The sequence below is a fragment of the Anguilla rostrata genome, unplaced genomic scaffold, assembly GCF_018555375.3.
Source record: "Anguilla rostrata isolate EN2019 unplaced genomic scaffold, ASM1855537v3 scaf0162, whole genome shotgun sequence".
Classification (NCBI taxonomy): Eukaryota; Metazoa; Chordata; class Actinopteri; order Anguilliformes; family Anguillidae; genus Anguilla; species Anguilla rostrata.
Window position 1 is genome coordinate 24,176 of NW_026985720.1, and position 18,977 is coordinate 43,152.

General features: G+C 44.6%; 1 protein-coding gene across 7 annotated transcripts; it reads left to right on the forward strand.

Moving 5' to 3' along the window:
- The first annotated feature begins 1,436 nt into the window (after nt 1-1,436).
- On the forward strand, nt 1,437-18,575 carry LOC135246306 (major histocompatibility complex class I-related gene protein-like). 7 transcript variants are annotated; one of them, XM_064319805.1, is made up of 8 exons: nt 1,437-1,599; nt 2,289-2,549; nt 8,952-9,230; nt 10,077-10,388; nt 11,822-11,923; nt 12,130-12,147; nt 12,511-12,588; nt 17,115-17,240. In XM_064319805.1, the coding sequence occupies exons 1-7, from the start codon at nt 1,545-1,547 to the stop codon at nt 12,558-12,560; spliced, it is 1,077 nt and encodes a 358-aa protein (XP_064175875.1). In that variant the 5' UTR covers nt 1,437-1,544; the 3' UTR covers nt 12,561-12,588; nt 17,115-17,240. The 7 variants fall into 7 exon arrangements, with proteins under 7 accessions (XP_064175875.1, XP_064175874.1, XP_064175876.1 ...); XM_064319804.1 differs by lacking the exon at nt 12,511-12,588 and adding an exon at nt 14,546-14,623; XM_064319806.1 differs by lacking the exon at nt 17,115-17,240 and adding an exon at nt 13,445-13,658.
- Nucleotides 18,576-18,977: the final 402 nt, after the last annotated feature.

Here is an 18,977-nt window from a genome sequence, read left to right on the forward strand (position 1 = left end):
ATGTCAGTCTTTTCCACCTGTTCAGTGTCAGAACGTTGATCATATTCATTGTGCCGATTATTTGTAAGCCTTTGTTTATTGAGATTCCTGCGACACCCCTTTGCCCGACTTCGAGTTTGCCTGCCCCTTTTGGTTTTGTTTGCTTCTGGTTCGACCTTCGCTTTTCTTTGACTTCTCTTTTGCCTGCCCCTTTGTACCTTCGCTATTTCTGATCTCCTGGTTTTTGACTTTTTGCCTGTCTTTTTACTATTCTTTTGGAAACTCGATTCGGCACCGCCCTCTCTCTGATCACCTGGCTTCGAACTTCGGACTGATTAAAGACGACGTTTTCTTGGATTTCCCTGGTCTGCGTGTGGGTTCTTACACGGAACATAACAGGGGTAAAATGAAAATTTTCTGAATGTTTTCTAACTTTGCTCCGTTTTAGATTGAGAAACAGGAAAAGGTTTCTTGGAATGCGCAGTATAATGTTATTTGTACAGAGGAACGTTTTTTAAAAATATTTTATCAATAATATACTGGGCATATATTGTAAATTTACCCATTATTGCTCTTTTGATCTCAGTGGGATATATCCAAATATCACCAACATAGTTTATCTTCTTAGAGCTTGTTATAGATGTAGTCTGCATGTATTTTGTATACTGTGGTTCATGGTTATCATTGTTAACTTCTGCTTGTGCTTTACTGATGCTGCGTCTTCACTCGCTTGTTTGCGAATGTTATTAACTTGGTCTAGAATTATTGCTTATTTTAATCAGGTGAAAACTTCTCTTTCTCCTGTAATGCATGCTGCTCTGGGTAAGAGGATCTGCTAAATTCAAGCAATGCAACTCAAGCAGTGTAACACAGTTTAGGCTATTAAGTAAACAATTAGAAGAAAAAAGTAAACAATGATAATGTACATCAGAAAATATATTTTGAGAGTCCCTGTATATCAAATGTATTATTTAATGCATTAGATTATAGTTTTCATTACATGGCAATGTATTTTTTAGATGGTGTAATGTTGCCACCCTCTCACCGGCAGCCATTACAGGACACAAAGTAAACTTATCTGAAATAATAAATTCAATTGTGGATGTACAGGTTGGATTCCACGCACTTTGAGGATAAGATATTTATGTGCTATACCCACCCCTCCGCCACCCCCGAACAGATTCATCCAGCCGCCCCACGTTAGTTTTTGTTTTTTTGCGACAGAAATAAGAATGTCTGACAGAACATGCTCTGGTTATAATTATTATTATCACTGTAACACTGGGTGCTGGCTGCCTATTCAATTTGCTGCGTAATGAGCAGTTTGCACCTCATGGTTACATATACTTTCAGTTTCGGCGCTGCAAACCTATTTTCTCGGTTTTTCCCAGAGTTCAGTGATGCTTCGTTCCTGCGTAATTGCTATTGGCTAAGAGATATTCCTTTGGCCAATCAGTTTATTTACTGTTCTAGTTATTTCACGGACTGGCTCGACATTTTAGCTAAGACATTGGTCAGTGAATTTGGTGTGTTTTTCGTTCGATTATTTCTGCGTATTTCTCGAAATGAGGGGCCTCGTTCTTTCCATAATGTTCTGTGGCCTTCGCGGTGCATTTGCGGGTAAGTTAAGTATAATTAAACATATAATAAACGTAGAGGTTTGGCTTCGCTGTATTCAGAGCAGATACAAGCAAGCCGGAGTGCCTCATTAGCATTACATTTAAAATAAGTAACGTTTTTGTCTATAAGCTCCCTCTTTTGATGTGTTGATATTTAGTTTGGTTTTCCTACCCTCCATTAGTTTTGTATTGACATGCACAGAGTAGTCCAAAAAATGGTCCTTATCCTGGTTGTGGTCATATTCTGAATATAGTGTGTACAAGTCCCTTGGAATACAGCAGCTGTAAATATTCCCATATACATTGTAATCAGAGTCCTGACATGTCCAGGTTATGGTTACCTGAATAATGTGGTCATGTGACTTGCATCATAGTTGGAATATTTGACATTTCAGGCTTATGTAAAGACGTAGACAGTGTGCAAAGTGCTTTTGATCAAACAGCTGTCCATTCCCTGAAAGGCAATTTGACAAGCTGTGAAATATAACATTTGTTGGGTATATGTGGCCATTTATATGTTGGCCTATTCCTTACTTTTTCTGTGTTTGTCAGACCTCTAAAGGGGTTGTCACGTCACTGGTGAAAAACAACAGCTGACTTTTTATCCATGCGTTTTATTGAAATTTGTATTAAGAGTCTGATAAGTGTATTAAGATGATGTGTCTCTTTTTGCTGTAATTGTAATTGTAGTGACGCACTCCTGGAAGGCCTTTTACACTGCCAGTACAGGGCTGAGTGAGTTTCCTCAGTTTGTTGCTGTGAACATTGTGGACGATGAGCCAGTCGGGTACTTCGACAGCAGGACCAGCAGCTTTCAATACAGACAGAAGTGGATGGAGGAGAACCTGGGGCCGGAATACCTGAAGCAACAGACCGACGTTCTTAAGGGTCACATCCCAAGTTTCAAAGCCAATGTGGGAATTCTCATGGAGAGCTTCAACCAATCAGGAGGTAAGCAGCATCCGCAGGGAGTCACACTATTCAGCACCGTGAGCTTTACTCAGGACCTCAGGACTGAAGTCAGCGTTTGATGAATGGGGGGAGGTAGTGGAGTTCAAAAGCTTTACATTAACTGTTTATGTTAATACATGTATTTTTTGTACAGATCTCGCTCAGTCAGCCGATGTTAGTTATAACAACAAAACAGCTGCCTGGAATGCTTAAGAGGAACCATGATGATTATCTACTGAATATCTATAAGAGTGGAAAGAGCCTCTTCAGATCTCCTATCATTTTTTAATTTTTTTTCAGTCTCTATGGTTGGTGCTATTGCACAGGAGCCTGGGCTCTTACCCACAGTTTCAGCTGTTTGTTCCCATATAATATTCCTGTGATTTAGTGCAGAAAGATACACACATTATGATAAACATTTCATATTGCCTATAGATATTCCAGACATTTTATTCTTTTTAAAGCATTTAGATGTCAGACAACCAGGCTTTCAGGTGCTACATGCTGAGCTGCCCACTGTAAATCAGTATTTTCTAACAGTATAAATTGTATTTTCCTTACATGTCCTGTACATTCAAGGATTGTTCTTTATATACAAACAATTTTGTTACAGTGAGGTAGTTTTCCTGTCAGTTGCACTCAAAATGGCTGATAAAGGGGAGGTGCCCTGGTGTAAACATCAATTTCCAAAATGGCCCGTCTGTTTGGGACATGTCCAAAATATGACCAAGGAAGGGTGTTCACATCTGGCACATATGGGATTGATGTGGGTTTATGTCATCAAGATGTGACAAGTGATGGCTGTTTATTATTTACATGTTGAACTAAATTAATATGTGCCTAGAATGTGAAAAGGTGGGAGTTCAACTAAGTATAGATTTCTGATCATTATCTATTCAAGCATAAATATTAAAAATTGATTTCCATTTGTCTATAAAACAATTGTTAGGTCTTATTCCCAGTGCAGTGGGATTTAAGATGTGCATATGAAGAACACATGGGGCAAATGTTTTGATCTCTTTTCTGCAATCAGGGCTGTGTTCTGATCTAATCTGCTGTCTTTACAGCTGACTTCTGGTCATTAGGGGAGTTTAGGCGTTTGGACTTCATGCACAAAGCCACTATCTGCTGTGATTGTGCTGAAATGTTTGGAAAAACCTTCTGGAAACTTTAGTGGGGCAAATTCCATGTTCTGTGGCAGTGCAGGTCATTTTGTAATTAGGATTAGAGACTGAAGTACATTTCCTTGAATAGAAGATTTGTTTTGTAGATTGAGTCAGCTGAATTTTTCAAGTTTCACTTTCATTCTGTGAGCACAGAGGCACACACGCACGTATGCACTCACTCAGCTTTCATAAGGTCTTTTCTGTGTGTTGCTCCCGAAGCTGATCTTCAGGTTGAGTTGGTTCATAATTATGTGGCTCCTGTAAGCATTCAGAGAGCTTTGGGATGAAGTCACACATGATGCTGAATTGATAAGTGTGTGAGAGGCTGCTGCTGGATCTGCAGGCTTAAAGCTGCCCGTGGCTGGAGAGCTGGTGCTCCTGTGGGCTGGAGACTCTGCAGCCATTTCTCTACAGAAGCCTGCAGCTTTGGTCAGAGTCTCTGGCTGCCTTTGCCCAGCCAGCCCTGCTGGCCCCGACCATAGTCTCTTTCATCCAATCACTGAGCTGTTTTCCACAGCCTCCATCTACTGAGCCGTATTCCACAGTCCCTGTCGTCCAATCACTGAACCATATTGCCCTCCCCCTGCTGAGGTCACATTGGAACTCCTGACTCCTGCTGAATGCTGATATAACTGAGCCAATCAAATCTTCCTCTGTGGATTTTAATGCTCTCTATCGCTGAGAAAAACATCAGGGGGCTGTATGTACCTGTGTCGCTCTTTGTGCCGTGAGCAAGGCTGTTATCTTCTACAATCATCCCTTCAGCTGAAGAGCTCACAACCTCCTTCTGCAGCTCCTCTGTTACTCCTAACCTCACCTGTGACAGGTGCCTCTCCACCCTGACTGCAGGATCCTCACAGGCTTTCCCACGCATGCAGGCCTGTTCATTCTGAGCTCTGTTTTCACAAGATGGAGTCCTCTGTCCTCATCAGCATTTCCATCTGTTTGCTCAGATGACATCATTGTACATGTGCCCCGCCCCCATAATGAACACAGGCCCTCACACACCACAGCCCCCCCCTTAATGATGGACAGTGTGTCTCAGCAGCACCCAGAGTTGGGTTTGCTCGCTCCTGTTTGTCTGCTCGGGGTACTGGCTCCAGTCCAATATGGCCGCCTTTCACCACCTCCCCGAGCCCTCAGCTGCAGCACAGCGGACTTCCTGTTACTTTTTGGGAAGGACAGCTCACCTGCCCCCAACCCCTCCCACCCTGTTCCTCCACCGCAGCTGCTGGAGAGGGACACTCTGGGTTTGGACCCCAGCAGCCGCTGGAGAGGGACTCTCTCTGGGTTTGGACCCCAGCCTGGGCTGAAGCAGTGTGGGCACTGAAATGCCAAACTGACCACCCACCCCCCCACCCCAATACCCGGCCCACTTCAGCCTCCCCAGCCCCACTTTGGGCGGGGCGTGTCACGCCCCCGTCATGGCCGTCGGTGTCGCTTTGTCCCGTTTGCACCCCTAGGTGTTACCCCCTGCAGAGCAGAGGCGCTGGTTTAGGGAGCTGGAGGCGCTCTTGTGTCTCTGTGTGTGAGGGGGGCTTCTATATCTGTAGCTCTACCTGTACCTTCACCACAGTTTCAATTAAAGAACCTGCAGTATTTTACTGTGCAGCTGTGAATATATTACTCATATTTCCATGCTTGGAATAAATTGCAGTATATTCCATCTCCATGAGGGTGGTTTCATTCACTTGCTAAGCCCCTCTGCCTTAGAACTTTATTCACCTGCTACATGCCCCCTAGCTCCATCCCCTGTCCCTATCCCCACCCCCTCTCCCCAGGTCCACCCCCTCTCCAGCTGATGGAGTGCTTTCAGCAGCTCCAGGGGGATTGTGGGTAGGACGTCTCCTCGCAGCTCTGAGCGCTGACCTCACTGGTGGAGGCTGTTAAAGGTGCAGTGGGCCCGCGCGTGGGCGGGGCTTCCTGGCTGACGGACAGCTGCGCTGCTGTGGGTTTGTGTGCAGCTGTTCCCAGCGCGCAGGTCACCTGGGCGTGGCTGTGTTCATACAGAGCCGCTGGGGCTGAGTGTGGAGCGTCCGCACCCTGGGGAGCTGGGATGTGACTCTGCAGCGGTAAAACTGCCCTCGCCCCCCCGCTGCCCCCACCCCTCTTCACTGGCCGACCCCCCCTAGGCAGCGTTACCAAGGGGACATCTGTAGTGAGCTCCATGGTGACCCCCCACTGTCAGCCAGTCTTAGTGCACCTGGGGATCAGTGTTCCAAGGGGCCAGATGCTCTCCCTGTGGGTTCAGTCTCCTCCAGAACCATGAGGAACATCCTGCTCAAACTCTTCCCCTGGGGGGGGGTTCTCAGGCTGTCGCTACCGGCAACGGCCCCCACTTCACCTCCAGTGCAGCTCCTTGGAAAGCATCTCCTGGCTTAAGGCTGCCCCCTTTCAGACAGCTAAGCTCAAAGCCCTGCTGCTTTACAGGGTAACTCCACCCCTTTACCCAGAGTGCCAGCTGATTGGAAGGGCGATGCCCCTGCGCAGGCTCCACCCCCCTATGACTCATCAGCCGGTTCCACAGAGACATGTTACATCAGCACCAGCGCCGTGTGAAACCGGGTTTGGACCGGGCTCACCGAGCCAAGGCTCTATCCACCGAGCTTTCAGACTGGATCCTCACCCGGCCTCTGAGCTCCAATCCCATTGGTCGGCTCCACTTTACGTCAGCCTGGCATGGCTTCCATGCAGCTGGAGGGAGGCCTGTGATTGGTTAGCTGGGTCAGGGGAGTGCCGACACCACCGTGGCTAAACCAGCTGAACCCCCAAACCCCAGCACACCGGGCACCTCCACTAACCCTCCTCCACCTTCCAGTGCTGCTGGCCCCAGCTGAGCCTGAGGGGCCCCTCAGTCTACAGGCCCTCTGTGGGTATTTAGTGGGTCGGTACCATTCACACACTAGTAATCATACTAGTGAATACATTAGCATAAGTCTCCACCCCATCCCCGCCCCCACACTGACAAAAATCAATTCTGCTCTGCGCGAGGAGAAAGTGGCTCTTCGCGAGCGAGGAGAAATATTTTGCGAGCGAGTAGAACCAGCTCGCGTGCGGCTCATTGTTTTACTCTCGGTGTTGAAATTTGCGCGGGCGAAAGTGGTTTTGTGCTCGCGCAGTGAATATCTGAGCATGCGGCTGCTTGTTTTACTCGCGCTGTGAATATCTGCGCGTGGCTGCTTGTTTTACTCGCGCGGTGAATATCTGAGCACGTGGCTGCTTGTTTTACTCGCGCTGTGAATATCTGCGCACGTGGCTGCTTGTTTTACTTGCGCAGTGAATATCTGCGCGTGGCTGCTTGTTTTACTCGCGCAGTGAATATCTGCGCGTGGCTGCTTGTTTTACTCGCGCAGTGAATATCTGCGCACGCGGCTGCTTGTTTTACTCGCGCAGTGAATATCTGCGCACGCGGCTGCTTGTTTTACTCGCGCAGTGAATATCTGCGCACGCGGCTGCTTGTTTTACTCGCGCAGTGAATATCTGCTCGCGCTGATTATTGGCATTAAATTGATGCCATATGGAAGCACATTCAGCAGGCATGCCGCAGGCACCAGAGCAGTAAAACCCACGCTAGCGCCCATTGTAAATACGACGGGTTCTGTCAATCCCAGTCAGACCATGGTACCGTGGTGCATCAATTAAATCCAGAGGCAATGAACTCTAGACTGATCGAAAGAAAGCGAGACCATATTAAAGTGGTGCTCGATATCGTAACGCTTTGTGCTAGACAGAACATTGCACTTCGTGGACATCGGGAGAGCGATGATGCACATAATACGGGCAATTTCCTCAAGATCTGTAAATTCATGTGCAAACACGATCCGTTGGTAATTACTGACTACGCTTCCCATGCACTCTAGCAGGTGATAGCGTTGTGTTTTCTAGGAGATCCTGTGCATCCGGTTGTTGCTAAATGGAGAGTGCTTAAATAAATCGCCGCAGCTGCATATCCATGGTCTGCCCTGTAACCAGCACTCTCCTACATAAGCACCTGAACACAGAAGACGGGGAATCTGTCAAAGTGACAGAGTTTAAAACCACGCTGGCAGAATCACTTCGTAGACGGATGGCCCCAGCTGATTCAGAGAGAGCAGGAAGATTAGCACTCGGGGAGTGAGGGGCATGTCCCGGGGTGAGAGGGGCATGTTCTGGGGAGAGAGGGTCGTACCCTGGGGAGAAAGGGTCATGTCCCATGGAGAGAGAAGCGTGTCCTGGGGAGAGAGGAGCGTGTCCTGGAGAAAGAGGGGCATGTTCTGGGGAGAGAGGGGGGTGTCCTATGGAGAGAGGAGCGTGTCTTGGGGAGAGAGGAGCGTGTCTGTGGGAGAGAGGGGCGTGTTGTGCTTTTGGCAGAATGTTTAAGGCGGCTCATTGGTTCCCAGCAGCTGTAGTGAGATATGAGTTGCACTGTTCTGTTGCAGCAGAATCCAGTTTGTGATTAATGTTGTGAGGATCAGATACTGGTGGTCTTTACACAAACCACAAATCTGCTCTTAGGAATATTCAGTTCTGCTTTAATGAACTTTTCTTAGATAGATTGAATCTGCAAATAATAGTCTGAGAATTTCAAAAACAACAGCAGAATTGCTTTGCTTACTTTCCCTGTTATCATTTAATCAAACTACTTTTACTTTTGTTGTTCTACAGTGATTGACATTCAGTCCGACTGATTGATTGATGATGGTGATTCTATTACAGTCACAAGTGTAAGGTGGAAGGAGGGGGCATCTTTATCTTTACTGTGGTTCAGAAGAAAGAGAGAGAACTGAATATTGTTGGGACAGACTGATAAGCTGCATTAGCTTTCTCCATGAAGTTCAGTTTGGGCCCCTTGGAACTCACACACACACACACACACACACCTGGATACATGTTGCTAGAACAGCACATTCTGTAGAGAATTTATTGAGGAGATTAACTCCTGCCTGCACACCCATCCCTCCCTCTCTCTCTCTTCCTCACTCTCTCTCTCTCTGTCTTTCTCCCTCTCTACAATCATTTATAATTGTATGATCAGTTTGTAGAGGGAATCAGACTGCTGTGTGTGATGTGTGTGTGGGTGTGTATTAGATGTGTGCAGTGACAGTGTGTGTGTGTGTGTTTGTGTGTGGAGTGACAGCGTGTACGTGTGTGTGTGTGTGTGTGTTAGATGTATGCAGTGACAGTGTGTACGTGTGTGTGTGTGTGTGGGTGTGTGCATTAGTTGCGCATATTGACAGTGTGTGTTTTCTCTCTCCAGGTGTGCACACTTTCCAGTGGATGTTCGGCTGTGAGTGGGATGATGAGACCGGGGCCACAGGAGGGTTCAGTCAGTATGGGTACGACGGGGAAGACTTCATTACTTATGACATGGAAAACCAGCGTTGCGTTGCATTGGCGCAGTCGGGATTTAGCATTGCACAAAAAAAGAATAATGACCCAGCTCGGCTTGAGCACTGGAAGTACTGCCTGACCCAGGAGTGCGTTGACGGGCTGAAGAAGTATGTGAGCTACGGGAGGAGCGCTCTGGAGAGGACAGGTACAGCAGCACTGAGAGCACAACTCTGCTGCTCTCCCATCATGTTAAACTCTTATGCAGCTCTAGCCTGGGAGGCTCAGTGGCAGCAGGAACGCATTCTCTGCACACAGGTCACATGGTACAGCTTTACTTCAACCGGCTGGGTAAAGCAAATCATATCTGTTACATGTGCTCTTTAAGGTTCAAAATCATTTTCTTTGGGAAAGTAAATTAACATCTGTCTAGAAACAGTAATATAAAAGCACAGTCTGTGCAAACAGTCTAACAGCTGTAGTAATGTACTGAACACATTAAGTCCTGAAACATTGACTCGTTTTACAATGAGGCATATAACATATTGCAAGTCAAACACAAGTTAAAAGATGCAAATAAATATTCATTTTTACAAAACAAATACTTTTACATAAGAAACAATAACAGTCCAAGGATTCTGACCAAAAAGAACAAAAACAATAGTCTAACAGAGCCCTGCTTTAAACTAAACATAACCTACAATTCTTAGTTAATGAAACTACTAAAACAGTTTAATTAATTACAACTAAAATACTGAAAATATGCATTGTTTCCACACGTAATGGGCTACATGAATTAAAATGTTTATTGATCTCCATCTAGACCGGTTTTTGGTTCTTTGTGTAATAACGTGTTTTTTTAGCATAGGAAGAGATGACGTTTAGTTAAATAAATAATCATTCAAACTGCATCAAACATTTCATTCCTCTCTTTGTCCCTGTCCCTCTTTCTCCCCTCCCTTTCTCCTACCCTCGCCCCCTCCCTCTCTCTCCCTTTCCCTGTCCTCCCCTCTCTCTCTCTCTCTCTCTCTCTCTCCCACTCCCTCTCTCTCAGTTGCTCCTAAGGTCTCTCTGCTGCAGAAGGACTCCCCCTCTCCTGGTCTTACCTGTCATGTGACCGGATTCTACCCCCGTGGCTTCATGGTAACCTGGCAGAGAAACGGAGAGGACCTGTATGAGGACGTAGAGCTGGGGGAGACGGTGCCCAACGGGGACGGAACATTCCAGACCAGATCTCACCTGTCAGTGAAGCCTGAGGACTGGAAGAGCCAAGAGTACACCTGTACTGTACAGCACAAGAGCCTGGAACAGGACATCGTTCTGTCTGTCAAAGAGGAGAACATCAAGAGGAACAGCGATATCAAGAGTGAGTGAGAGAGAGAGTTAGAGAAAGAGAGATATCAAGAGTGAGTGAGAGAGAGGGAGGGAAAGAGAGAGAGAGACATGATGACAAATGATGATGCCTTTTTGTTCTTAAAGACACTAAATGTTCTCAATCCATTCTCAACAGTAAATGGACTGCATTTATATAGCGCTTTTATCCAAAGCGCTTTACAATTGATGCCTCTCATTCGCCAGAGCAGTTAGGGGTTAGGTGTCTTGCTCAAGGACACTTCGACACGCCCAGGGCAGGGTTTGAACCGGCAACCCTCTGACTGCCAGACAATCGGTCTTACCACCTGAGCTATGTCGCCCAGGAGGTAAACGAGGAGGTGTAACACCTGTGATATCACTGTTTGGGGCTGCGTTTGGATCTGTAAATTTCCTTTGTGGTAGAGAGAGAGAGAGATGACGAACAGGATGAACACAGAGAGTGGTTTACCCCAAACACACTGCACTGCTCAGTAGTAGAACCTCTGGCTCTTTCTACACTAGCCACTGATCCACTGAATGCATTTAAATCAACTAGTGAGGCATGGGGATGATTTAGACATGAGTCAAATGAAGATATCAAAAAAGCTATATACTGTATTAACTTTGTACGTGAGTGTGTGCGTACATGTGTGTGTGTATATATGTACATGCATGTTTTTGTGTCTGTGTTTGTGTGTGTGTGTGTGTCTGTGTTTGTGTGTGTGTGTGTGTATTTGTGTGCGCGTGTGTGTGTGTACGTGCATGTGTGCGTACACATGTGTATGTGTGTGTGTGTGGTGTGTGTGTACACGTGTGTGGTGTGTGTGTTTACATGTGTGTGGTGTGTGTGTACACGTGTGGTGTGTGTGTACACGTGTGTGTGTGGTGTGTGTGTGTACACGTGTGTGGTGTGTGTGTACATGTGTGTGGTGTGTGTGTGTGTGTTTGTCTGTTGTTTGTGTGTGGTGTGTGTGTGTGTGGTTTGTGTGTGGTGTGTGTGTGTGTGTGTGTGTATGGTGTGTGGTGTGTGGTGTGTGGTGTGTGTGTACGTGTGTACGTGTGTACGTGTGTGTGGTGTGTGTGTGTGTGTGTGTTGTGTGTGGTGTGTGTGTGTGTGTGTGTGTGGTGTGTGTGTGTGGTGTTTGTGTACACGTGTGTGGTGTGTGTGGTGTGTGTTTGTGTGTGTGGTGTGTGTGTGTGTCTGTGTGTGTGTGTGTGTGTGTGTGTGTCGTGTGTGTGTGTGCAGTGTGTGGTGTGTGTGTGTGTGTGTGTGTGTGTGACCTGTGTGTGTGTGGTGTTGTGGTGTGTCGGTGTGTGTGTGTGTGTGTGTGTGTGTGTGTACATGTGTGTGTGTGTGTGTGTGTGTGTGTGTGTGTACACGTGTGTGTGTGTGTGTGTGTTTAATGTGATTCCCACTGACTGTACCACTCTGCTTCAATCCTGAAGGCAGCCCCCCCATGGGCATCATCATCGCCTGTGTGCTGGGCGCTCTCATCCTCATCCTCGCCATCATCGGGGGTGTGGTCATTTGGAAGAAGAGAAGCTCAGGTGAGAGTCACTGACACGCAGAGATACTGACACAGTGAGACTGAGTAACAGACACAGACCCACTGACACACCTTAACTCTGACAGACACCAGCACAGTAACATCATAAAGCTGGCACACTAAAACATTTCACAGAGTTTAATAGTTTCACAGTAACAATCAGACATGCTGTGTGTATGATTCTAACTTTGTGTGTTTCTGTTCCAGGCTACAAGACGACTAACAGTGAGTATATTTACTCCTTTACTCAATGCTTATGAATGTCATTATAATCAAGTACAAATAATGCCCAGGTTTTAGACTGTAATTGCTCCTGTTTACATGTCTCCAGGGTTGCAGTGTTGTCCATTGTGTGTGTGTGTGTGTTTGACTGACTGACTATCTATATTTTAATCAGTTCTGTCATTCTTAAATAGTTTTTAATTGGCTGAAATTGATGTTACTGAAGTTACTGTTATATGTGCCTGAGTGTGTGATATGAGCTGAGTGTGTGATATGAGTCTGAGTGTGTGATATGAGTCTGAGTGTGTGATATGAGCTACACTGAGCTCTGCTGAACTGGGGTTCTGACTGAGCTTCTCGTTGCAGCCTCTGTCACGGGTTCTGAGAGCTCCGGCCAGCCTGCAGTAAAAGCCTGAGATCTCAGTAAAGACTACATAATGCACAGTAAGTCCCTTTACTGTAGACCTACTCTGTATAGATCCCCTCAGTTACAGAAATTCATCACTCTTCTGAACACACAGTTAGTTACTCCACTGTATCAATGTGTTTCAGTCTCCACACTCCAGTTACCACGGTTACATTATAGCTAATTTTTTAGACGATAAAGCCTCAATATATTTGATTCTATTCATATGGCATAAGTTTGGATTTATCTTATGTTGAATGAATGAATCATTCCATTTATATAGCACCATTCCGAACGCTCAAAGTGCTGTTTACAGTGGTGAGTGGGAACTCACCTCCACCAATGTGTTGCACCCACCTGGGTGATGCACGGCACCCATTTTCCACCAGAATGCTTACCACACATTAGCTAAGGTGGAGAGGGAGAGAACTTTTTTTTTAGCCTATTAAATCAAGGGATGATTAGGTGGCAAGTTTTAGAGAGCCAGGTTTGGAATTTAGCCAGGACACCGGGGAACCCCCTACACTATATATTGACACTATATATCGCTTTGAATGCATTGTGTACATTGGGTTGTAAAAGAACACTGTAAATAATGCCCCCTTCTGTATGATGTTGCCTCTATTGTAGTTGATTTAGCACTGCTGGGGTTGATTTAGCACTGCTGGAGTTGATTTAACACTGCTGGGGTTGATTTAACACTGCTGGGGTTGATTTAGCACTGCTGGGGTTGATTTAGCACTGCTGGGGTTGATTTAACACTGCTGGGGTTGATTTAGCACTGCTGGGGTTGATTTAGCACTGCTGGGGTTGATTTAGCACTGCTGGGGTTGATTTAACACTGCTGGGGTTGATTTAGCACTGCTGCTGATTATGTAACATTGGCTTTTTTAGTGTGCAGTACGGGGGAGCAGCTGCTTACTTTCATCATTCAACTACAATTAAGAGTGGGAACGCAAACAAACAGTAGCAGGACTTCTGCTGTTGATATTGTAAACATAGCTTTTTATGATGTAATTTTATTTCGGTTTTCTGTTGTGCTGATACATATGCATACATGTATGAAGGTGTTAAGATTTTCTGGAATAAAATTTACATTTGGAAATGTCTTGTGCCTGTCTTGCTTCTTCATTACATTCCATTACAGGCATTTAGCAGACTTATCCAGAGCAACTTACACAACTTTTACATACAGTTGAGGCCAAGGGAGGTGCTAGGGAGAGTTTTAGACCCAAAGCCGCAGCATAGGCTGGCATGGAGTGTCTTATAACAACACTTATGTTGGTTTTCGTTCCAACCACAATTGTAATCCCAGAATTTTAACTAGCTGTTAATTTTCCTTAATTAGCTACTTTTTAGAGGAATTGTTCACCCTCTGCAGAATAGAATTCCCATGTTTGTATTATGCTATATTGCAAACAATTACATAAAAACATGAAAGAATGAGGTTAATCTATAGGTGATTAACATTTAAATTTTTGCATTTTTTCTTAAACACATTACAAGTTTGGCATCTTCTCATTTGGTTTGTCTTTGAATTCTCCAGTATCTTCCAGATGGTTAGTTTCAGTGTTCAGGTGGCCACACTTTCAGCAATTACAGTCTATTGATTTACCTCAGTCTTTAATTTGATCAGTTAAATATAATTCACTTCCTTTTATGCAATTAGATATGTGCAATATAACCCAATAAACACAATGTGAACATGATAATTTTATTTATCTGAGTGTGTGATATGAGTCTGAGTGTGTGATATGAGACTGAGTGTGTGATATGAGATGGGTGTGTGATATGAGTTGAGTGTGTGATATGAGATGAGTGTGTGATATGAGCTGAGTGTGTGATATGAGTCTGAGTGTGTGATATGAGTCTGAGTGTGTGATATGAGACTGAATGTGTGATATGAGCCTGAGTGTGTGATATGAGTCTGAGAGTTTGATATGAGCTACACTGAGCTCTGCTGAACTGGGGTTCTGACTGAGCTTCTCGTTGCAGCCTTTGACACAGGTTCTGAGGGCTCTGACCGGCCTGCAGTAAAAGCCTGAGATCTCAGTAAAGACTGCGTAATGCACAGTAAGTCCCTTTACTGTAGACCTACTCTGTATTGATCCCCTCAGTTACACAAATTCATCACTCTTCTGAACACACTGTTAGTTACTCCACTGTATTAATGTGTCTCAGTCTCCATACTCCAGTTACCACGGTTACATTATAGCTAACTTTTTAGATGATAAAACCTCAATATATTGTATTCTATCCATATTGCGTAAGTTTGGATTTTTGTTGATGTTGAACGAATGAATGAATGAATGAATCATTCCATTTATATAGCACCATTCCAAACCAGAGACTGTAAAAAAATATGGACAAAGCTACTGTGACGTCACCCATTGCCTCTCCGTGGGTCTGTAAAACACGTTTTGAAGCTCAATGCCGGGCGCGGCCATGTTCTCGATTTGGAGCCAAAACCATAGAGTTAAGCGGCTCTGTGATTTTTACAGTGTGATTGACAGTCCGGTGCGGAAAAGCCCATCAACCTGAACGAACGATTGCAGAACGAACTTGAGGCTAGCTGACTGTCTGCCGTTATGTTTTAAAATATATGATCAAATGTTTACGGAGTTTAATTTCCATCCGTGACTGTACTGTGTCATGTAATCATGTTATATGTATGACATTAATAATACAATTATGTTCAGTTAGCTTCAATTAATCTTTCTCGGCAAAACGAATATGCTTAGCTAGCATATATCAGCTTGCCAGTGAGCTAGGTAAGCTATCCGTGGTTAGCTCACGCATTAGCAATATGAACTACAGGGGAAGAACATCGACTGCACTGATGGTCAGTCAATCAGAGATGTGTAGACTACTGGTGATTTGACTCGGCTAATTTTCATATAACTGTCTGGTAGACCTGCTGTTAACCAAGCAAGTTATCGTCGTAGGTTTTCGCCACAGTCAGTTAATGAGCCATTAACTACTACTACTCCATCGCAGTTTGTGGTGTTTACTTGCTGGGTGACGCTAGCTGACCGATCGTTCGCAAGTCACTTTTTACCGAATAAAAATTGACACTGTCAGCGGTGATTAACAAATCTACCAAGTATTTTAATAACTGATTTACAGGCGTGTAAATATGACAACGCACTTTGAAGAGCAAGTTTTCCACCTGTTGCATAGACAAAAATAATGTACATTGAAATTCTAATTATTATTTTCTCGCTAGCTTCTAGCTTTGTCACATTCGTGCAGCATAGCCCAGGTAGACATTTACGGAATGTACATGACTGACAAGCCGTCAAACACGTTTGACAGATGGAATATTTGCCGGTTAGGGTTAGCTAGCTAGTCAAATGGCTTGGTAGCCGAAGTTGCGAACTGTTTTAGCATAGGCTACTGGACTACCACATATAGCAAATAAGCGTTCGCTGATTACGCTTTCTGCCACCTAATTATTTGGTTAAGTGGGCTAAAGGAAATTGTAAAAATGACTCGGCTACCGCAAAACTTCAGAGGAGGATTATTTTATGGTCGTCTAGTGCAGTTGTAAATAGCACACGCTATAATGAAACCACTACAAAATGGGATGCCTGCATTTTCTGACTTCGCACAGGTGGACCGTGGTCGGAGCCGCAATGTCAAGGCCAAGAGACGCCACCTCCCACCCCAGTAACCACAGATTGTAGCCCCTACTGTAGCTCAGTCTTCCGCAGTAATCCGGAAGTGACGCAAGCTGTACCTCATTGGTCCAGAACAAATATTGGCACCGTGCCCAAATGACGCAATAAATCATGAAATCGACCCATGGACAGTCATGAGACGAATAAAATACACCTATTATGACTATTTGTTCTTGTGAGAAAAAATTATTGACTTTGTATTTTGATCGCATTTGCACCGTAGACTTACATGGAAACCGGATATGAAAACACCTATACTGGAGCCATCCGTAGTGGCGCTAGTGAGCAACCAGGAACTACAACACCAGGAAATGAGCTTCAAAAACGAAGTCTGGTTTTGGCCGCTTGTTCCAAACGCTCAAAGTGCTGTTTACAGTGATGAGTGGGATCTCACCTCCACCAATGTGTTGCACCCACCTGGGTGATGCACAGCACCCATTTTCCACCAGAACGCTTACCACACATTAGCTAAGGTGGAGAGGGAGAGAACCTTTTTTTTAGCCTGTTAAATCAAGGGATGATTAGGTGGCAAGTTTTAGAGAGCCAGGTTTGGAATTTAGCCAGGACACCAGGGAACCCCCTACAATATATATTGACACTATATATTGCTTTGAATGCATTGTGTACATTGAGTTGATATGTAGCTACGGCTAATAACTTCTTTAGCCAGCAGTCAGCAGGCTAGTAACAGACAAGGCTGTGTGAATGAGCACAGATGTAAAGTGCTATCCAATGAGAGGTCGCCGTTTCAGAGTGTGATGGAAGTGGATATTGACCAGAGCAGGCTATGCAGCTTCGCCAGGTCCACCCTGCAGGCCTGTAGCTCTGTACTAGAGCCTGGATCCAGAGCAGAGTTTAATCACCCTGTACTGCTGTCTTTACAGGAGAGGAGCTGGAGGAGAGCTACAGCAAGAGGATCCCACACACACACACACACACACACACACGTACAATACACGCACACACATACAATACACACACACACACACACACACACACTCACACACACACATGCATGTACAATACACACACGCACGTACAATACACGCACACACGTACAATACACACACACGCACACACAATACAAACAGACACACACACATGAACACACACGCGCACACAAATATTTTCACCTTTTTATTATGATCATCTACAGCTGGTGATAGTCTGGTGTCCCTTAAGAACTGTTTAGAAATTATTTGAAATGTTGTTGTTTTTTAGAAGCTGAACTAATATACGCTTATTTCATTATAAAAAATCAGTTCCCAGTGGTCGACCCAACAAATGGTGTGGCCACCCATTTTGGCTGGAAGCCCTCAAAACTTAAACAGCCCCCAGAACAATGTCGATGGTTGTTATGCATTGCATTTGATAGCACCTTTAACTCATTATCTCAGAAGGCTTTACAGTGAAGGGGGTTACCTCTCCTGTGTAGCCCCCACCAGCGTGGTGCACAGCAGCCATTTTGCGCTGGAACACTCACTGCATATCAGTAGTTACAGTCACTTACTGCAGCAGTTAAAATGGGGGCTTATCAGGTGGTTGCTAACCTGGGGATTTTCTGACAATAGTCATTGGATTAAGGGTTCATCTGACTAAACATTGAATGTTAATGCTGTCCTGATTCTTTGTTTTCTCTCAAATACACTGTACTGTTCGCATTGGTGGACACATTAAAGTCCAAAAGATCATGTACATTATTTTAGCTGGTATGTGCCTATGAATTAATTAATTACTATTGTATATATTGATCATGAAATGTTTGATGATAATTGTTATATGTTGCAATAATGTGCACATTACTGTGCAAGAAATTTGTGTGGATTTGGATGTTTTGTTTATATTTGGTGAAATTGATGGGGGATGGGTTTCCCCCTTGAGCCTGGTTCCTTCCTAGGTTTTTTCCCATCTGCCACAGGGAGTGTTTCCTTGCCACTGTTGCCTTAGGCTTGGGGGTTTAGGACAGGGTTGTCTGTAAAGCACATTGTAACAACTGCTGTAAAATATGCTATACAAATAAAATTTGATTGATTGATTGATTGATTGAATTTGATTGATTGCTTTGCATATTGCACTAAATGGTTGATCATACAGCAGTCAAAAGTGATGTCAGCCATTTTCACCTTTGCATGTAAGAGCAGAGGTGGTGACAGTGATGCTTTGTCATGACTGGGAGCCCATGCGTTTTTTTCACCACAAAAGCTCTGCAACAGCTCCGCAAGGACTACACAATGTGGTCATCAGAATGATTCTGTTTTTTCATTTGGGTCTTTTGTTATTGAAAAGAACACAATCCAGAGGAAACATTTTACTTTGTTTTAAATAAATACTGTATTTTGAGAAGACCAGATTTTTTTTGGAATTCTTTGGAGGGAAACAAGCGAGTCTGAAATTAGGAACCCTACTACACCTTTTACTCAACCCAGGGTAAACTGAAACGGGAACTACGTTCTACAAGTTCCATTAGAGTACAGTCTGGACACATGTGAACCACAAAGTTCCATCATTTAAGCCGAAGTCTGAGTTTTCTGTATTCAGCAAAGAGGTTGGTGGAAAGATGCACAATGTGTGACCACAGAGGAAGAGTGTGTAGAAATCATTCAAATTTATCAATGACAGAAACTAACACTGGTATTCCATCAGTATTCAGCCATACTACGGAGGGGGGGGGGTGTAAAAGATCACTGTAAATAATGCCCCCTTCTCTATTGTAGTTGATTTAACACTGCTGGGGTTGATTTAACACT